Here is a 19304-nt window from a genome sequence, read left to right as displayed (position 1 = left end):
TGGTATGTGGAGAAATTCAACATTCAGTGATAATGGAAAAGTGTGGGAAATCCAGTCAGGCAAAAATACAGTGATATGATTGATAGAAGAAAAATACCAGGGTATGGTGGACCTGGTATTCAGTGGTATGTACAGGGTCAGGGTAATAATTTTGGTTATTAGTTTTGGACAATCTGATATATTCTTCCTATTGCACTCACTCTCTGTTTTATATTTCTTCCCCTTATATTCTTCTAAAAATTTTGTCTCTGAAATTTATACTTCTGGAGCCTATCCAACCAATTCTGCTCTTAGAGTTTTTCATTTCTTTTATGAAAACTTACCTTTGTTTACCTTTGAATTCTCCTATTTTTTTCTTGGAGGCCAATTATATAATGAAATAGAAGATTCTTAATATTTAATATTTTTCTCTTGAGATGGGATTTTAGGTGCTGTGATGGATTTTATTTATTTATTTATTTTAGTTGTAGACAGGCACAATACTTATGTTTTATTTATTTATTTTTCTATGGTGCTGAGAATCAAACCCAGTGCCTCACTTTTGCTAGGTGAACACTCTACCACTGAGCCACAGCCACAGCTGTGATAGATTTTTAGTTGTAAGGTAGATACAAAGTGATGGTGGTTATTCTGCATGAGGGTTTGGAAGAGACCTCTAAAAATTTTGCTTAGAATCTCTTTATTATGTGAAGTTGTTGAGTTACTATAAATAGTGGTGAAAATATTTTATGTATTTAGGTGAACTGAATTTGAATAGACCTTCAAATAGATAATCAAGTATCAGGGTTAGGGAAGGTTCCATTAGCAATTAAGTTTTGTTGACAGGATAAGAGAAAATTAAATGTCTGTTGGGTGAGGCTCAGAGGTCTGCATTACCCCTAGACTGCTACATTTTGGGCCAATTCTATCAGCATGGATGATGTGTATTTCTTTTTAACTCATTCTTTCTTTCCTAATTTCCCATTCTTTCTTTCCTAATTTTCAAATTTATATGACCTTCCCAACCAAAAAGAACAAACACCAAGTCCAAAATAGTTTAATTTACAATGAAATCGATTTATACACTTGAAAAGAGATAGGATAATCTGACTCAAATGCCATTAATAAATGTCTGTTTTATTATACTTGTCTGCATTTCATCTTCACATTTTATAGTCTCATATCTAACAAACCTAGGTCCTCTCTGTCATGGTGGCAGAGGGGTTGTCACAGGTGACCTTACTTGATTATATGACACTATACAAAGGGTAGAGGAAAGGTCATTTCCTTTCCCAGAAGTTCAAGTAAAATAGCTTCTCATGTTTCGTTGGCTCAAATAACATTATTTACATCCATTTCTGGGCAAAGAGTCATGATACAACAACTGTGGAGCCAATTACATTCCGACTGCATGGTTGGGAAATAGACATAATACCCAAGTATAATGTGGGTTATCATTGAGAAGGGGAAAGTAAAACTAAGTGGCAAGAAAATAATATAAGAAACATAATTCTTGTCATTGTTCATACATTCCTCTCTAGAATCCACCCTTAATTTAACTTTTGATTGATTTTTACTTTATTGATGGGGGGGTGGTTTTCTGGGGATTGAATCCAGGAGCATTTAACCACTGAGCCACATTCTCAGCCCTTTTTATTTTGAAGTTGGATCTCACTACATTATATAGGGCCTCCCTAAGTTGCTGAAGCTGGTCTTGAAATTATGATTCTCCTGCTTCTCCATCCTCAGTCTTGGCTTGATTTTAACTTTTGATTCTATGTCAGTTTAGTTGTTGAACTTTTAAAAATACCCAAACAAACAAACAAACACTTCCCCTATTGTTTTTATAAACATCCTAAAATATTCTATAGTTAAGACTTGAGGGTTTTAAAATAATTTCGAACCCACATGTTTATATTTTCTATAAGTGTGTATAAAATTTATGAAAGAGGAGATTGGTTTATATTCACTGCTGAAAACTGATAGCACTTTAAACATAATTGATTCTCAGTATGTTCTTTAGTGGTATTTAGGATATACAACTTCATTAGGCAAAAGAGAGAATGAAAAAATAGGGTCAAAATTTCAGGAAAAAAAAGTCTGTAGTTAACATTCTTGGAAAACTATCACTTCACTGTGAGTTAATGAGGTAGTACCCCCTGGCCCCAAGCAGAAACGAAAGCTTTTAGAATGAAACAGTTAAGGACCAATAAACTAGGCAGGAGCAGGTCAGGAAAATCAGGAAATAAACATTAAGTATGAGATGGTATCCATATTGCTTTATCTCTTGGTTTGACCTTACTTCTTTTTGCCCCCATCAAGGAAAAGCACTTCTGTTTGCTTCTTCCATTAATTTTGTTTCTTTCTGGAACATTTTGCATGCTTCTCTCAATGATAAACTCATTGCATCTTATTTTTTCCCATGAATGGGAAATATTAAAATTTGGAATAAATTGAAAAAACTTTGTTTGATTGCATTTATTTTTATTTCTTTAAGAAATGTTATGCAGAGAGTTTGGGGATAGTTCAGTGGTAGAGTACTTGCCTTGCATGAGTGAGGCCCTGGGTTTGATGCCCAGCACCTCAAAAAAAAATGTATCCCAGATATCATTAGGTCTTCTATTATTTTAAACAAGATGATTGGCTAAAATCCCCAAGTCTATGCTCTTTGGAAGTCTGAAACTTTCTTCAGGTTGATCATCCTGTATGTGAGTGTGTTTTTAAGGGCACTTTGGAACACCTATCTGCTCTCTCCCCACAGTATATTGATTTTGTTGGAAATTTATCCCCTTTCCAGTTTTCTCACCAACAAATCCCATTCAGTGTTATATAACAAAGACATGGGATGTGTTCAGTAAAGGCACATGGCATCCATTCAAACATTTCAAAATTAAAAATAAAGATGCACCATTGTCCTTAAGTTTCCCTTTGTCACCTTCAACATCGAGAGATTTAGAAATATAAACCCAGGTCTCTCTTTTCCATCAGGCTAAATAACTCAACATACACCCATTTCCTTAGATTTTCACTAGTTAACATTATTATTCCCAAAAGAATTTATTTTGCCTTGCCTTGAAAATATCAAACGGAAAATGATTTGAAACCCATCTTGTTGAACAGGTAATAATTATTTTTGAAAAAGAAGATGCATTGATGCCCTTATAATCTTGTACCATTTCTCAATTTGAGAAATCCTTTTGCAACATATATAAACAATAGTCTCCCCCAAAATGACATTTTCATGTTTTAGCTCTTATTTGTTCTGGAATACTTAAATATTTATCAGAAACATCATCTTCATCATTAATTTGCTTTCATTTGAAGCATAGTTTTTGAAAATGATCTTCTAACTAATGTAGTATACTGCAAATCAACCCCAAATTACTTTGTCAGACTTCAAGATATTTGGAAATGAAAAACTGAATGTATTTATAATATAAGGGTATTACCTATGTATTAAATCACAGAGTAACAATATCACTCTTTTAGCATGTTAATATTCCCCAAAGCATAATAATTAACATATTCAAGCAAAACAACAAAAACAAAGAACAAGAAACAAAACCAGAAAAAAAAAATTCAGTTGTGCTGCTAGACTACTCTGTAGGTAGAAGGTTTGCACGTCTTCCAGGGAAGTTTTTCTGATTAATACCCACAATTAGGAGTTACTGTTAGGTATCCCCTCTCCTTGTCATTTCAAAAATCATGATAGTGCTAGTGAGTAAAGAATAATAATACCGAAGGTGCTTTCTAACCAGCATTTTCTAAGATTTATTCTTTTGGCAAAGTTAAGCAGAGGGAACATCTGTTTAGCTTTAGATTGAAGTTGAATTTAAACAATCCAATTCTCAAGGGGAAAAAACCTCTAGTAATGATCGGGTAGAAAAAAAAAGAAGAAAGAGTATTTACAGACCAAGGAAGTAATGGTTTTAGCATTACTTACAGGCATTTACATATCAAGCTTGTGACATGAAAGGGGCTCACCTGGGCTGACTCAAACTTGGAATGACCAATTGTCCACAGGTTCTCATCTTCATCTTTTGAGCCACCATTGTAATTCAATCCTGCTTGGCTTCTACCTTCATAAATTTTTATTTCCCAGACACTGAACTGCTTGCCCAGTGGACCATCTTTTCACTATTAACCTCATATGGTATCTCTTCCTTTCTGTTCCCCCGAAAACACTTTTATAAATGCAAAGGTTAATACCCCCTGCATCTTCAGACTCTGAACAGAAAGTTCTTTCCTCCTCAGCATGTTGTACCTAAATTCTGATTCTTCCTACAAATATGGCTAACCTATCCACCCCCTCAATTATTCCTGAGCAATCTTCTACAACAAAATTGCTTCTTTTAGGTCTTGTGCAAGTTCCTTACTTTCTTTAATGATAGCACTCTCCCAGAAGGTCACCTACCTTCTCACTTTTGGTGGCTAACTTCTGTCAATCTCCATGCAACCTGCAGATTAAGTATGGCCTTGTGTCATCAGTCTTCTCCTGCTTCCACTTCCTGTGTCACTAATATAATAGTGTCAGTGTTCCTTAATCTCCTCAATTCCAATGACCTTCACATCATGCTGCTCTAGACACCCACCTTAAAAGACCAAACCATGTTGCCTCCCCCTCTGAAATCTTAAAACCCTGCTTCTTGCTTTATCAACATTATTTCATTTTTACATCTCTCCTTTTAAACCATGTCTATTACCTGCCCCTTTTCCATTTCTTTCCCTCTCCACCCTAGAAAACACTGTGTATTACTTCAACTACTCTCTTACGAACACCCTCACTTCCACCATTAATAATAGTAATGGCACTTAAAATCACTTTCATTTATTCTGAGTCACATCTCTTCTTAATTCTCCATGGAATCAATTCTAAATGTTCACTTTTATTTTTTTTTCCAATGATAAGATTTTAAGCATTCACTCTCCTGTTCCCAGTACTGCACCAGTATTCTTAGGAAATGAACTAGCCATGATTTTCCTGGAGACAATGAAGGATGTCAGGTATTTGTTCCTTCAGTATCCTGATTCCAAACTTACAAGTAAATGAGGTCTGCTAATTAACACCACCTTCTTTTATTTAATCAAAGGAAAACGAAAAACCTCCTTTCTTTTTTTTTTTTTTTTTTTTTTAAAGAGAGAGTGAGAGAGAGAGAGAGAGAATTTTTAATATTTATTTTTTTTAGTTCTCGGCGGACACATCTTTGTATGTGGTGCTGAGGATCGAACCCGGGCGGCACGCATGCCAGGCGAGCGCGCTACCGCTGAGCCACATTCCCAGCCCAAAACCTCCTTTCTTGTTCTCCCTTCTCTACTTGGCCCTGCACTCATCTACTTCCACATCTTCAAAACTGAAGTATTTCATTATCTTTGACTCTAGCTTCAGCCTCACCTTCAGAAAGCCTTTGAACAGAGTAGTCCAGAGCCTCTACCAATGGGTCTGCCACCTCTGTGTAGAAAAGGTCTTCCTATGATGGAAAATGTTCTACATGTGGTTCTCCTACCTCCTTTTGTGCTGATACAGGTGAATTTTTAAAATGTTAAGTTCCAAATATATATATATATATATATATATATATATATATATATATATATATTTATTTATATTTGGATCTGAGTTTCTTTTCATTTAAAATTTTCCCCTTGATTCTACCCCTTATATATATATTTTTTTTAAAAAGGAGCCTGCTTTCCTAGCTGATCTTATTCTCCCTGAGTTTTATATGCTCCCCTTGAAAACCTTGAATATTTTTATTCAGAACTTTTAATCACCTATCCATTCATTCACTTATTCATTCAACAAATGCCTTTTAAGTCCCCAACCTTGATGAATCAGGCATGGTCTTGCTAGAAGCTTATGGGATTTGCCTTCTCAGAGCTGTGGGAGAGGCAAATCAGGAGCTGTTAAATGCCATGGAAGAGAATCGTCATGTTCAAACGTGGGCTTGAAGCAAGGGTTTAAACAGTAATTTGGCATTTGGATTCAGCTTGAGAGACAGGGTTTGGATTTGTGTCAGAGTTGGATTAAAGGGGGTTGAACACAGGGAAGGCACAGGGAAGGAGGTTATGAAGAGAGTGCTCTTAACTCAGCAAGTGGCTTGGGTAGAGCCCAACATAAATGGGCTGCTGTACATCACATGGTTATAAGTAAGTTGGTGCAAATGGGTTAAAATTTCCCCCAGGATAATGTACTTTGCTTCTCCACCATTGGAAAGCTGTCACCATGCAAATTCCTCTTCAATTTTTGCAGTAAACAAATGGAATCTGGACTCTGGCACCACAGGGCTGATTCCCTTCCAGTGTTTCTCTCCATCTTTCTGCTGGTGGTTCTTTATCATGAACTCCTCAATCCTTAGAGGAAAGCATGATAACATCTGTAGCTTGGCAGAAACTCCTCTATTATGCTTTTGTGTTACCAAAATTGTAGATGCTCCTATGAATAAAGACTGTCATTTAAATCTGTTTTTCTCCTAAATATGTAACGTTTCTAGAGTATTTTAGTCCAGCAGCTTTGCGCCCTTTCTTTTGCAGTTTCCAAAATGTTGTTTTATTTCCTCTGTATTCAGAACATTGACGAATTTCTTTCTTCCTCGGGCTCCTTTTCTCCTTGCCTTCCTTTGCTTCCCACCCATTTTGGATCAATCTCTAGTATGAATATTCTAAATAGTTGAGTAGGTCGAGTTCTGTCTCTGAAAATCTTATGCCTGAAAAACAAACCCATGAAAAAGGAATGTGTTGGTTGGTTTTTATAGAGACTGAATTCTGGTTTCAAAAGACATTTAGGGGCACCTTCTGTATGTCCTCCTGTTGAGCTGGGTCATCTTCCTTGGTCACAGGGATAATGGTCATTCATGGCTTGTGGGCTTGAAGCATCCAGAGGAAGGGTTTTCTGTGGAAATGGGACTTCTGTGTGTCTGGCAGTCTGGATGAGTTTCACATTGACTCAGGTTTCTCTTCCTGGCCTGATGTATTGCTTTAGTTACAGAAGTTAAATAGAAAACTGTAAAGCTTCCAGGAACATGGAGGTTTCCCTAGTTCACTTGTCTTCTTGCCATAGTGCCTCAGTTCTTTCATTTCTAAAATGAAGAAGCAAGACTAGGGGTGAAAAATTATATGAGCCTAAGGAGGCTGAGGACATTAGCGATTTAATTTCAAATCTTGAGGCTGATAGTGCATGTTGGATTTGCCTCAAATGTCTATCTCATTTAAAGAGGTCACCACTTTACAGAAGCCTGTGAATTCTTTACCATTGGTATAACAATAGTTTTTGATATAAATATGGCAAAAATAACAGTATTAAGGCAGTAGTAATAATACAAATGGTCCAGTTTGAGTGGATTAGATTAGCTACTCTCTTTCTGGGTACTACAGTTAAGGTATAATTGGCCACAGTGAATAATGCATTAAATTATCAAATTATATATAGAGAGGGGAGAAGGACGGGGGGAATGGAGAGGGAGAATATATAAAGATCAGAAAGAAGAAATGAGCTAACTAGAACACTCAATGGGCTGATAACAAAGCCAGTTTTTTTCTGTGCTTTCTCAGGTCCTATTGCCCAACCCATGCTGGAATCATATTGTACCTGATTACTCTCCTCACTGCTTGGCTCATGGGATGGACTCACAATTTTTGATAGAATGATGCTAATAACTGCACATCCCTTACTGGAATTTAACAAAGAAGCACCTTGGCCTCTTAGTTCCTGAGTTCCTCATTTCTGGTGATTTTCTTAGTCTTATTCTAGATTTTGTTATTTGCAATGACTGAGCCCCCTGCAGATCTCAAAGTCAAGCACTCACTCCTTTGAAACCCTCTGCTCTCTGACAGCTCCTTCCTCTCATGCATGTTTTTGTTATTGTTGTTGTTGTTGATTGTTTGTTTGATTTTAGGACCCCCTTATTCCAACAAATCTTTAATACCACTAAGCCTGCCTTGGGGTTGATCACCTCTGACTCTTCCAGTGTTGTTTCCTCTGATCCATGCCCAGCTTAGATTCCACAGCAGAACACTGAAATCACTTCCTTTTCTGTACCTTCACCTTCTTTGCCTGATTCTCCTTCCATCCCACTCTCATGGTAAAATTTGACCTGAGTCTGCCCCGTTCTTTTGAATAGAGAAATATGGCTAGAGTAAAACATGCCACAGTGCCATTGGATTTCACATTCATGTTGTGGCCCAACAACTTTCATAGACCTTTAGTGTTATCCCTATAAGTCTTATTACATAGCTCAGTTGATAGACTCTCCCACTCTCCAAGACAACCATTTCATACCTTCTCAGACTCCAAACCCAACTCCTACTTTCACCTCACAAGGTACCTCAAAAGTATAAGCAATAAAAAAGGCACATTAGTACCTCACCAATTTCCCAAACTTCTTATATCGAAATCCATTCATTTTCTCCTTTGAATTGGTACATTGTCCCTGATCTCGTCTAAGGTCAACCTTTCCTGTTTTCTGATGGAATATATCCCAAAAGAAAACAGTACACACACACACACACACACACACACACACACACGTTGAAATATAACATATGGACAGGAAAGTATACAACTTACAAATTTATAGCTCAATGAATTTTACACAGTGTGAACACTGATGTATCATTCAAATCAAGACACAGAAGGGTCCTTTATGTCTCTGATTTCTTATCTTTACAAAGTACCCATAATCCCAACTTGTATCACAGTAGATTTTCTTTGATTCTTTTTGATCCTTTAATAAATGGAATAATACAGTATGGAGCCAAATTTTATGTCTGCCATCTTTCATTCAACGTAGTATCTGTGAGGCTTATCCATATAGGTAGACCAGTTTGCTTTTTCTTTGTTTTATATCACATGCACATTATTCTATTTATTCCTCTACTGATTAATATTTTAGGCTACTTCATGTTTGGAAGATTATAAAAGCTACTTTAAATATTTTTTACATAACTTTGATGCACATTTCTAAGAATTTCTGTTGTGTTCATTTATACCTAGGAAGGAATTGCTTGACTATAAGTTCTGCAAATGCTCTGCTTCACTGGTCCCACCAAATGGCTTTACAGAATAGATATACAAATTTAAATTCCCACTAGCAGCATGTGAGAGTATTTGCTGTCCACATCTTCAACAATACTATCATCAATCTTTCTTTTTGCATTTTTTCATACTAGCTAGAATGTAGTGGAATATAATATTTTTAACTTCCACTTCCCTGAGAAATGAGGTTTGTCAAATTTTCAAGTGTGAATTCACCATTTATATTAACCATACATACTTATATATTAAAATTTTATGCTACTTTAATGAAATTTTTATTTAGATTATTGTTGTTTCACATACAATTGGAAGAAGTCATATAGAGAAACACCTTATACACATTACCCCATATGGCCAATGGTATCCTTTGGTAAAATTACAATATCAGAACCAGGAAATTGACACTTACACAAATTTCCCAAGTTTTATTCATTTAAATATATATTAAGTTGTAGACAATTTCATTACCCTGCGGGTTTGTTTATCCACCACCATAGTCAAGATCCTGAACAATTTCCCTCCTTTTTATAACCATATTTGCCTTCATTTTATGCCTCACTTCCCTATCCCTAATCTTTCATGACAGTTAATCTTTCATCCATTTCTAAAATTTTGGCATATCAAAAATGTTGTATAAGGGACTGGAGATATAGCTCAGTTGGTAGAGTGCTTACCTCACATGCACAAGGCACTGGGTTCAGTCCCCAGCACCACACACACACACACAAAAAAAAGTTGTGTACCTAGAATCATATATACTCTTTTGGAATTTGATTTTTCTTTTTTCTTTTTTTGGCTCAACATAATTCCTTGGAGATTAATCTAAATATTTATATATATATATATATATAAATAGTTTGGTTTTTTTTAAAAAATAGAGCTCTCAGTCTTCTTAATGACTTGTGGATATATCTATACACATATGTATATGTATATGTATATATGTATAATTTGTACAGATTTGCTTGTGAGATGTATATATTGCAAATATCTTCCTTCAGTATTTTGATAATCAGAGTTCTTTAATGAACTTCATTTTATCATTCTTTTCTCTTATGGTAAGTACTTTTTAAGTCATGTTTAAGAAATTTTTGCTTTTCCTAAGATCATAAAGCCTTTTTCCTATTTTCTTCCCAAAGCTACATTATTATACTTTTTATTCTTGTATCTATGACCCACCTCCAATTAACTGTGAATGATTTGAGGGAAAAGTGAGATCATTTTCCTCTATACAAATGTAGCCGAGTCAGCACATTTATTGAATAAGTTCTTCTTTGTTGCGCTGAATTCCAGTGACACTCTTGTTACAAATCACATGGTTTTGTATTTGTTTCTAGTCTCTATTCTGTTCCATTAGTCTATTTTTCTCTCCTTGCAGCAATACCATACTATTGTGATTACCATGACATTTCAGTAAACCTTGACATCTAGTAGTATATATTCTTCAACCTCCAAAATTTTCTTGTATATTCTAAAAGTCCTTTGCACTCACATATTTTAGAATGGGCTTATTTATTTCCACCAAGAAATTTGCTTGAATTTCAACTTGAATTGCATTGAATATATAGATTGTTTCTTTGTTTGTTTGTTTGTTTTAAGCAAGAACTGACATTTTAGCAGTACTGTGTTTTCTAATCAAGGAATGTGCTCTCTTCACCTTATTTAACCCATTAAGGCTTTCTAAGTTTTAGGATAGAATTTTTTCTATCTTTTCTCTGAGGTATTTCCAGGCATTTTATTTTTTGAACACACACACACACACACACACACACACACACACACACATATATATATATGTATTTCATTGTATTGATCTATTGCTGGAATATAAAAATAGAATTTATTGACTTGTATCTGGCAATATTGCTATATTTCCTTGTTAATTCTAATAATTTTTTCCTTCTTAGTATATTTTTGGAATATCTATACACAACCATGTCATCTGTGAATACTGACAACTTTATTTTTTCTATATTTATGCCTTCCATTACATGTTATCATTTTATTTCACTGTTTTTAACCTTGAAGACAGTATTAGAAGAAGTCATATTGGATAATGTTATCTCATTCCAAAATTCAAATATAAATTGCTCAGTATTTCACTGTCACCTACCAGGTTATCTGCCTGCTTTTATATATTGACTTCTACTCCTGCTTCTCATCTATTCCTTAGGTATTTTGTCATATACAAATGCTAGATTTTATCAAAGATGATTCTGAGTCTTTCAAAATGATGCTGTGCATTTGTTCTTTATTCTTTCATCATGATAAATTATGTTGATTGCACTTACAAACATGATGTGAAACTTACCTTGAAACATCAAATTTACCTTGAAGTTCTGAACTTAATCTCACCTAGAGATGTTGTGTATTATCAGTAGGCTAAAATGATATTTAAGAAACTCAGACAAAAATGGTCAGTCATGAGAAACTTTTCCTTCTTTTAGTGTCCCTACCAAATGTAGGCCTAAGGAATATGGTAGGTTTATAAAATGAGTTGGAAACTTTTCCTTCTGTAGTTATCTCTGGAGTAATTTGTACAAGACTGATATTATCACTTCCTTAAATGCTTAGAAAATTCACCAGGAAAGCCAATTAATTCTGAAAATTTTAATGTGGGTAGTTTTGAATTATGAATTAAGTTTATTTTAGTAGATCTGAAACTATTCAGAATTTCTATTCATTATTGTGACTGTTTTGATAAAATGCTTCTCAACAAAATTCCCCATTCATAAATACTATCAAAGTTATTGGTCTAAGGTTGTTTATAACACCCTCATTATATTTTCTACTTACCTACCACATGCCTCTGTTGAACCAATGGGCCATTCCTATTACTTCACCCTAAATATGCTTATTTATAGTTTCAAATGACCTTCATTCTGTACTCTAATGTACAGTTAGTTCTCAGTTTTTATCTGATTTACGTGTCTTTAGCTCCTTCATGACCTTTGTGGTCTACTGAAATTTTCCTTTATCCCATCATCCTCTGAATTTCACATCACACACACACACAAAAAAAAGTATGGGAGTAGAATTCATTAGTGTCTCTATACGGCTGTTTCACATTCTATTTTAAAGAGATAATGTAAGCTACATTTCCATAGGATTATCTTTTACTTAATTGCAGTAACAAAGATTCATGCACATTTTCAAAGCTAATGAGCTGTGATTTTTCCTAATAACATCCATGAATATTGCTTTCTCTGCAAGGTTGAAGCTGTATAGTTTAGGACCACATGGGCATGTCTCCTGCTCACTGCTGTGCAGAGGGAGAGCTTTTGTAAACTTCCAAGCTAAGGATGAAGTCGAAGATTCTTTTCATCTCTTGGCTATATGTTAATAATAAATAACCCCTGCTTCAGAATACAATGACAAGTTTATCCATTTCTCATTTAATAGCTTAATCTACATCTCTCTATGGGTTATGTTCAGTGTTGTTCTGGGGAAATAGATGAATAATAGGGACTGTACACTTCTAAGAACCCTGGACTCCCATCGCTATCAAATCCACTAACTCTTCTCTTTTAGAGTACTTCTATCCATAGGAGAAGTATATCTGGCTCTGTATTCACTTCCATCTACTCTTGAAGGACTATTAATTCATCACTTAAAACTATCTACTTTGTCATATATGTATTTTTTAAACATAAACAGTGTGCTTTATATAGTTTTACTAAATTTTAAACGTTATAAAAGCAAATGTTGTTCCTGTATTGCATGAGGATCTTCTGCATTATCTAGAGTGCACTGGCAGAAGTAGAAAGAGTATAGAAAGAACTGGGCATAGTGGTCTAGCCTCACCTCACCCGCATGAGGCATGCTTTTCTTTCAAAGGGACTGTCTCCATTTCTCTTCTCTGTGGATGTTTCATGTATTCAGTGATATGGAGACTTGGAAGGCTTGCTTTGAATTATCCTCATGGCAGCTAATCAGAGCAAGCCTGTGAAATAATATCAGATTGCCATCCCAGGTCCAGGCACTGTGCCTCCAGTCTAAGATGATAGAATTACACAAATCCAAAGAGCAGGGCCCTCAGAACTCTGGAATAATTCTATTAGAGATAACACTGAGCCCCTCTGGACTGTAACAAATCATCACTCAGGCTGCTCCCTGTATCCACACGTATCTTTTTGTTAAAAGAAATTTTGGACTTCATGATTCTTTCAAAGTAATTCACACTGCATACTATTAGCATCATCTACCACAAATCGGTCTTTTTTTTTTTTTTTTCTCTCTCTGCTCAAATGCGTTTTGGAGATATACACTTTTACAATTTTCCTACATCCTTCTCATTGATTTTCTTGGTTTGATGAGACCAGATCAACTTTCCATTCTGAATTTGTTAATCAGTTTTGCACAATTTTTAGCAAGGATTAGAAAGCCCCAATAAATAGGATTAGTAGAACTATAACTCCAAATGAGCCACTGTCATCAAATAGCGTAGGAAATTCCAAAAGTGAAAATATGGGACCTTTCTTGCCCATCCCCAATAATTTTAAAATGAACAGCTTCCCCATAGGAAGTATCTAAAACTCTTTGTTTTATTTGTTTAACTTTGGTGGAGGAAGAGAGAGTAAATCCAAAACTAATAATTGGGAGATTTCTTTGTTTCCACAGAAAAAAATCATTGATTACACAGTAACAGAAACATTTTGTCCCAACTTAAATAAGCATAAACACAATTCCTTTCCAATCCCACTTTTTTTTTCCCCACCTCTCTTCAAGTAACTATCTGGGTGATGCAGTGTCTAGACTTCTTGGAACAAGTGATGGAGTCTGGAATTTATTCTGCGCCTTTGAAAATGGCTATTCAGGGCTCCCATGCACTTACATGTGAATGTCCTCTGCCTTAAGAATATGCAAATAGCACCAGGCTGATTACAAGAAAAAAAAGTCATCCACTGATGCTGTAACTTCTAGCTGCTACTTAATGGGGAAATATTCTGTGGATTAATCTATTTTATCTGCATCACCTCATCATATTCTGCTTCCCATTAGCTATCATATAAAAATAAATACATGGGGCTGGGGATATGGCTCAAGCGGTAGCGCGCTCGCCTGGCATGCGCGCGGCCCGGGTTCGATCCTCAGCACCACATACAAACAAAGATGTTGTGTCCGCCGAGAACTAAAATAAATAAATAAATTCTCTCTTTCTCTCTCTCTCTCTCTCTCCCTCCCCCTCTCCTCTCTCTTTAAAAAATAAATAAATAAATAAATAAATAAATAAATAAATACATAATTTGTATTCATAAAAAATATGGCAGACATTTTGAAGTTTTGGGGAAACACCCATAAATGAAATTAGGTTAAAGGACATACATACATCCATATCTGTTATGGTCTTAAAAAATAATCCACAAGAATGTATCAAGTCAAGGACAAAATTGTTGTCACAGGTCGTTCTCTTAGTCCTTTGTCATTTGTTAGCTGGATAAAATGAAAGCAGTCTCTCAGGCGCCCACATCTAAGCAATGCTTGTACAGCCAGGATTATTGAGTCTGAGCAGAGTTTATCTGGGCTCTTAAGGAAATCAAACTGTGTGCTCAGAGAGAAAGTTCAGAGTTATTTGTCACCAATAATCTAAAGCTGAGAGTTGAGCTTACACAGAGCTGTAGCCATTTCCTGGAAGTACTTGCTCCTGATTTTACAAGACTGTCACTTCTTTAGGCTTCACCCTAGAAAATAGAAGTCCCCCACAGAAGAGCTTTAATACAAAGTTTATCTGCCCAAAATAGTCTAAAAGGACATAAAAAGTTCTTAAAATAATTCTGTTCTTAATTTTCAAACAAATTTTCAAGATCTTCTATTATTATTTTTTATGACATAAGAAAAAGCAACCAGAAAGATTTTTTTCATTGAAAGACATACACACACACACACACACACACACACACACACACACACATAAAACATGAAAATGAGGTGATCTCACCTATACTATAAAATCTGTAATGGTTCTGTTCAGAAGAGCACTGTAAAATTAAGTTCCCAAGCATTTGGGCTAGTCCCCTTATAAGAAAATTAGGTATTCTAAGTATAAAGTAAAACTAAAACATTGAGTGGAAAAGAATGGCAAAAATGTCAATCAACGTTATGTTACTCTATATTTCTAAATTGGAACTTCAAGTAATAAACCCCATTGAGAAAAATAAGTTGATACCTATATTACATGATACTGATTGAAAGAATGCTCTTAGAAAAGTATTTATTTAACTTCAAAAATAATAAGGTTGGTTGAGGAGCTGAATCGTGAGTCAGAAGAACATGGGCTTGTTCCCAAATATATGTGGGTCTAAGTTTCTCCATTTGTGAAATGGGGAAACCATCCTGTTAGACTCAAAGACCTGTTCTGAAGAAAGTATGAGTATATGAATTGTTTCCTAAGTAGTTGAGTTTTGGCCATGTTCTAAACTGCATCAGATGTTATTGGAGGAGTGAAAGATTAATGATCCACTTTTACAGAAGCAAAACATAGATGAAGTTTTGAATAATTAAATCATTTGAAGAAGTCTAGCTAAGAAATCACATACAATGTTCACATTAACCACACTGCCTGGGAATTCTTTAGTTTGACAGAAAGGTCTAAATAATTGAGTGGATTCTCATATGAACTAGTGAACAGTGCTCTAAAGGGCCAAAAGGTTATGTCCCTAATGAACTCTAATGCACAGAAATGCCTCCTTAGAGATATAGACAGTATAGTGGATGGATCAAAATAACATCTTTCATATGGGTGCCAATTAAGCCCAGTTGCAAAGCATGCAATTACTAACAGTACAATAAAAAAATACCCAAATAGATGAGGGATGATTAGCCTTTTATTAGCATAGGGTATATCTGGCTAAAACGTTTGTTTAAATGTTACCTAAAGACATTAGAGATGGTGGTGAAATGAATACCTACTATGAGCTCAGAATTATCAATGACTAAGAGGCTTGCACAATTTTTAATTGAAATAAAAGCTTTCTGCCTGCAGAAAAGTCATGACCACAAGGTAGAAAATCAGCCACAACAGTATCAATTTTGCACTTGGACAAATTCCTACTTGGCAATAACATTCCACTTGCTACGTTATCTGCTAGGATTTTAGAGTTAAGTAAAGGAATGTTTTCCAGAATGTGTTCTTTAGAGCATTAGATCTAAGCAAATTTTATAAGTGCTCCAAAAATAAAAGTTTTAGAAAAAAATGTTGTTTTAATCACCGATAAGAAGGATTTGTAAAATATGACTTTTTAGATTTTTATTATCTGTCATTTTCAAAGAGAAGGATATGTTATGCAGCATTGTTTAAATGCATTAGAACACAGAATGCTTTCCTCTCAACATAGCTGGTGTTCCAAAAAACATATTAAAGGGGATGCATAGAACATTGTAAATCATATATCTGAAATGGCCAGGAAAATATTATTTACAACAAATTGCTAGAGCAGTTTTATTGATAAGCTACATGCCTGCCACAGTGTTCTCGATGTGAAATTATATTTGCTGAAATGTGATTCTCATGTTCTGTACTTATTTGAAAAATTGATAGCAGTCAAACATCTGAATACTAATTGTTCACTTAGGAGCACAAAAATGATGATGAGCAAAGTTGGCTAAAACATTTGTTTAAATGTTACGTAAAGACACTAGAGATGGTGGTAAAATGTATACCTACTATGAGCTCAGAATTATCAATGACTAAGAGGTATGCACAATTTTTAATTGCAATAAATACTTCCTGCCTGCATTCTTTTATTCAGCTATTAAACAGTTCCTTACTGAATACCAACCAGGCATTACCTTATATAGGGACAGATTCACAACTTAAGCCTGGATCATACTTTTAAGAAGACAGTAGTCTGGACCTAGTGATAAGCACTGTAAGAGGACAGAGGACAAGGGTCTCTGATAATATTCATTTATAAAATTAAATTATAAATATCATTAGGCATTTCAAAAAATTGCTCTTGTTACATAGTAGTTTTTATATGAAGATGAGCTATACTCAGTTATTCATGGCCACACATAGATTACAAACAAGAGTTTGGTTAGTTTGATTTAGGGTTGTGTCATCAAGATTGCCTCTATTTTTAACAACTAGATATAATAGAAGAGTGTTTAGTTTAGGATGGAGATAGCATTTATTCCAAAGTTGATTTAGTAATATAATAGTCTATGAATATTAAACAGTCACAACTGATGGGTTAGTCTCCATTAAGGTATTTCCCTTCCTTTAGATCAAGTCTCCTGGGCACTGTGAGGGCTAAGATACACAGAACAAGTAATTTATGTTTTCCATATTTACATGGATCCTTAATATTTAATCTCAGCAAGTTCAGAAAAATACTGAATTAGAGGCTTTTGATTTTCTGTAGAAACCATTCCTCTAACCTTGATGAATTGAGAACCTTGTCTCATGAGATGAATCTGGTTCAGAAGTTTCATGATATTGATCAAGTTTAGAAGCTCTGAAACATAGTTCATGCCATTGGAAAATTTAATTCTCAAACAGTAGAACTTTGAGTTTACAGGGAGAATGTGTATTAAAAATAGGAATGTTGGTTATACTTTATGCCTATGTAAGTGAAGATGTGATTGTCCTGGAGCTCCCTTTCTTCATTGCAAAAAATGCATGTCATTCCCCAAAATACACATTTTACTGACTATTAGAACTTGCAGAAAAATTATTTGGCTGTTTTGTTATTCAACCCAATGGTGAACATTTGGAAATTAAAGGAGTTGGAAAGGAAATACTGAAAGTAGGCTTGAGAATGGGGTGGGAGAAGGAACACAGAGACCTCAGCATTATCTGCAATACTCCATTTCTTTTTTTTATTAACAAAAGTGATGCAAAAATGATGAAGCTATATTTGCCAATTTTGAATGTTTCTACATAAGTGCTTCTTGCATTATTTCTCTATTTTTTTAATTAGAAAAGAAAACATTATTAACAATTAATATGATGATTCATTCATTCAACAAATACTTATAGAGAGTCTACTGCATGATAGCTGCTAGCAATAAAATGGAGGAAAAAACAGACATCATGCTCATCCTTTCAGAATTTGTTTAGATGTAAAATATGAGATGCTTGAGCTTTTATACAGAAGGTGTGGGAATTGGGGTTAAGTCACTTAGTGAGGCTACTCTTAGTACTGAATCAGTAAGCAAAGGTCATTCAATGCTGATGGAGGGACCTACCTTATTTTTGGTCTAAATATAATTAGACCCCATGCACTGGCCTGGTCCACACATATAAAGTTGTCTCATGTGGTATATGATTTTTCTCTCTGGTTGCAGCCTCAAGTTCACATGTATTTTTCTTTGATTCCCTCTAGTATATGACTGCTGCTGCTCCTATGCAAGGGACCTACATTCCCCAGTACACGCCTGTGCCTCCGACAGCTGTTTCTATTGAAGTAAGTCTAACCCTGTCTTACAGAAATAGATTAAGGGAGGTCAATCTCAGTCAAATAAACTGTGGTTCTCAGGATTCAAGAAATCCTCATGTATAATTTTTGTGCTGATCTAAACTTTGCAATGGCAAGCTTGGTATATGAAAGTATGCACATTATTTTCAAGCATACCTTTATTTTGCTTTGCATGTGAAATGATCTAATCTGATACAGAGGTTTGAAGAGAAGGTCATTTTCACATTTAGAGAAAATAACAGAAAACAAATCACTATGCCATCAAATATTAACCACAGATTATCATAAAAATAGGGAGGCAAAACAGTTTGCAAGTATGAGAATGAGCTAGATCTCTAGTACCTTGTTTTTTTCAAAGTATGGGCCCTGGACCCACCATCATGTGAATCACCTAAGACTTTGTTAGAAATGCAGGCTGTCAGGTATCACTCAGATCTACTAAATTTGAATTTTTATTTTAAGAAGATCCTTCCATAATTCAGTTGTGCATTGAAATTGTAAGAAACACTGGATTAGTGCACTAATTCTCACAATTTCTTCACATTAAATTCATTTGGAGAGTTTTAGAAACGATTGCTTCCTGGATTCTACTCCCAGAGATTCTGATTCACCTATCTGGAAAATGTCCTCCTATACATGAGTATGTTTAAAAGATCTCAGCTGATTCCAATATATACCAGTGGTAGAATGCTTAGCATGCCCTGTGTTTAATTTTTAACAATAAGGAAGGGAAGGAAGGAGAAAGAAAAAGGTGGGAGATAAAGGGATAAAGAGAGAAAAGGAGAAAGAGAAGGAGGAAGGAAGGAAGGAAGGAAGGAAGGAAGGAAGGAAGGAAGGAAGGAAGGAAGGAAGGAAGGAAGGAAGGAAGGAAGGAG

General features: G+C 35.1%; 1 protein-coding gene across 8 annotated transcripts in view; it reads left to right on the top strand.

Moving 5' to 3' along the window:
- The window catches only part of RBMS3 (RNA binding motif single stranded interacting protein 3), a gene marked incomplete at its 3' end in the record, with an annotated part of 671965 nt that overhangs the window by 635566 nt on the left and 17095 nt on the right, over positions 1–19304 (top strand). For all 8 annotated transcript variants that reach the window (XM_081285615.1, XM_081285621.1, XM_081285618.1 and 5 more), the window contains one exon: positions 18337–18417. In XM_081285615.1, coding sequence (XP_081141741.1) covers positions 18337–18417 — 81 coding nt within the window. The remainder of the gene's footprint in view (positions 1–18336; positions 18418–19304) is intronic.

The sequence above is a fragment of the Spermophilus citellus genome, assembly GCF_964194105.1.
Source record: "Spermophilus citellus genome assembly, chromosome: 3".
Taxonomy (NCBI): domain Eukaryota; kingdom Metazoa; phylum Chordata; class Mammalia; order Rodentia; family Sciuridae; genus Spermophilus; species Spermophilus citellus.
The sequence above is the reverse complement of the archived record's forward strand: the minus strand, read 5'-3'. Positions and strand labels throughout refer to the sequence as shown.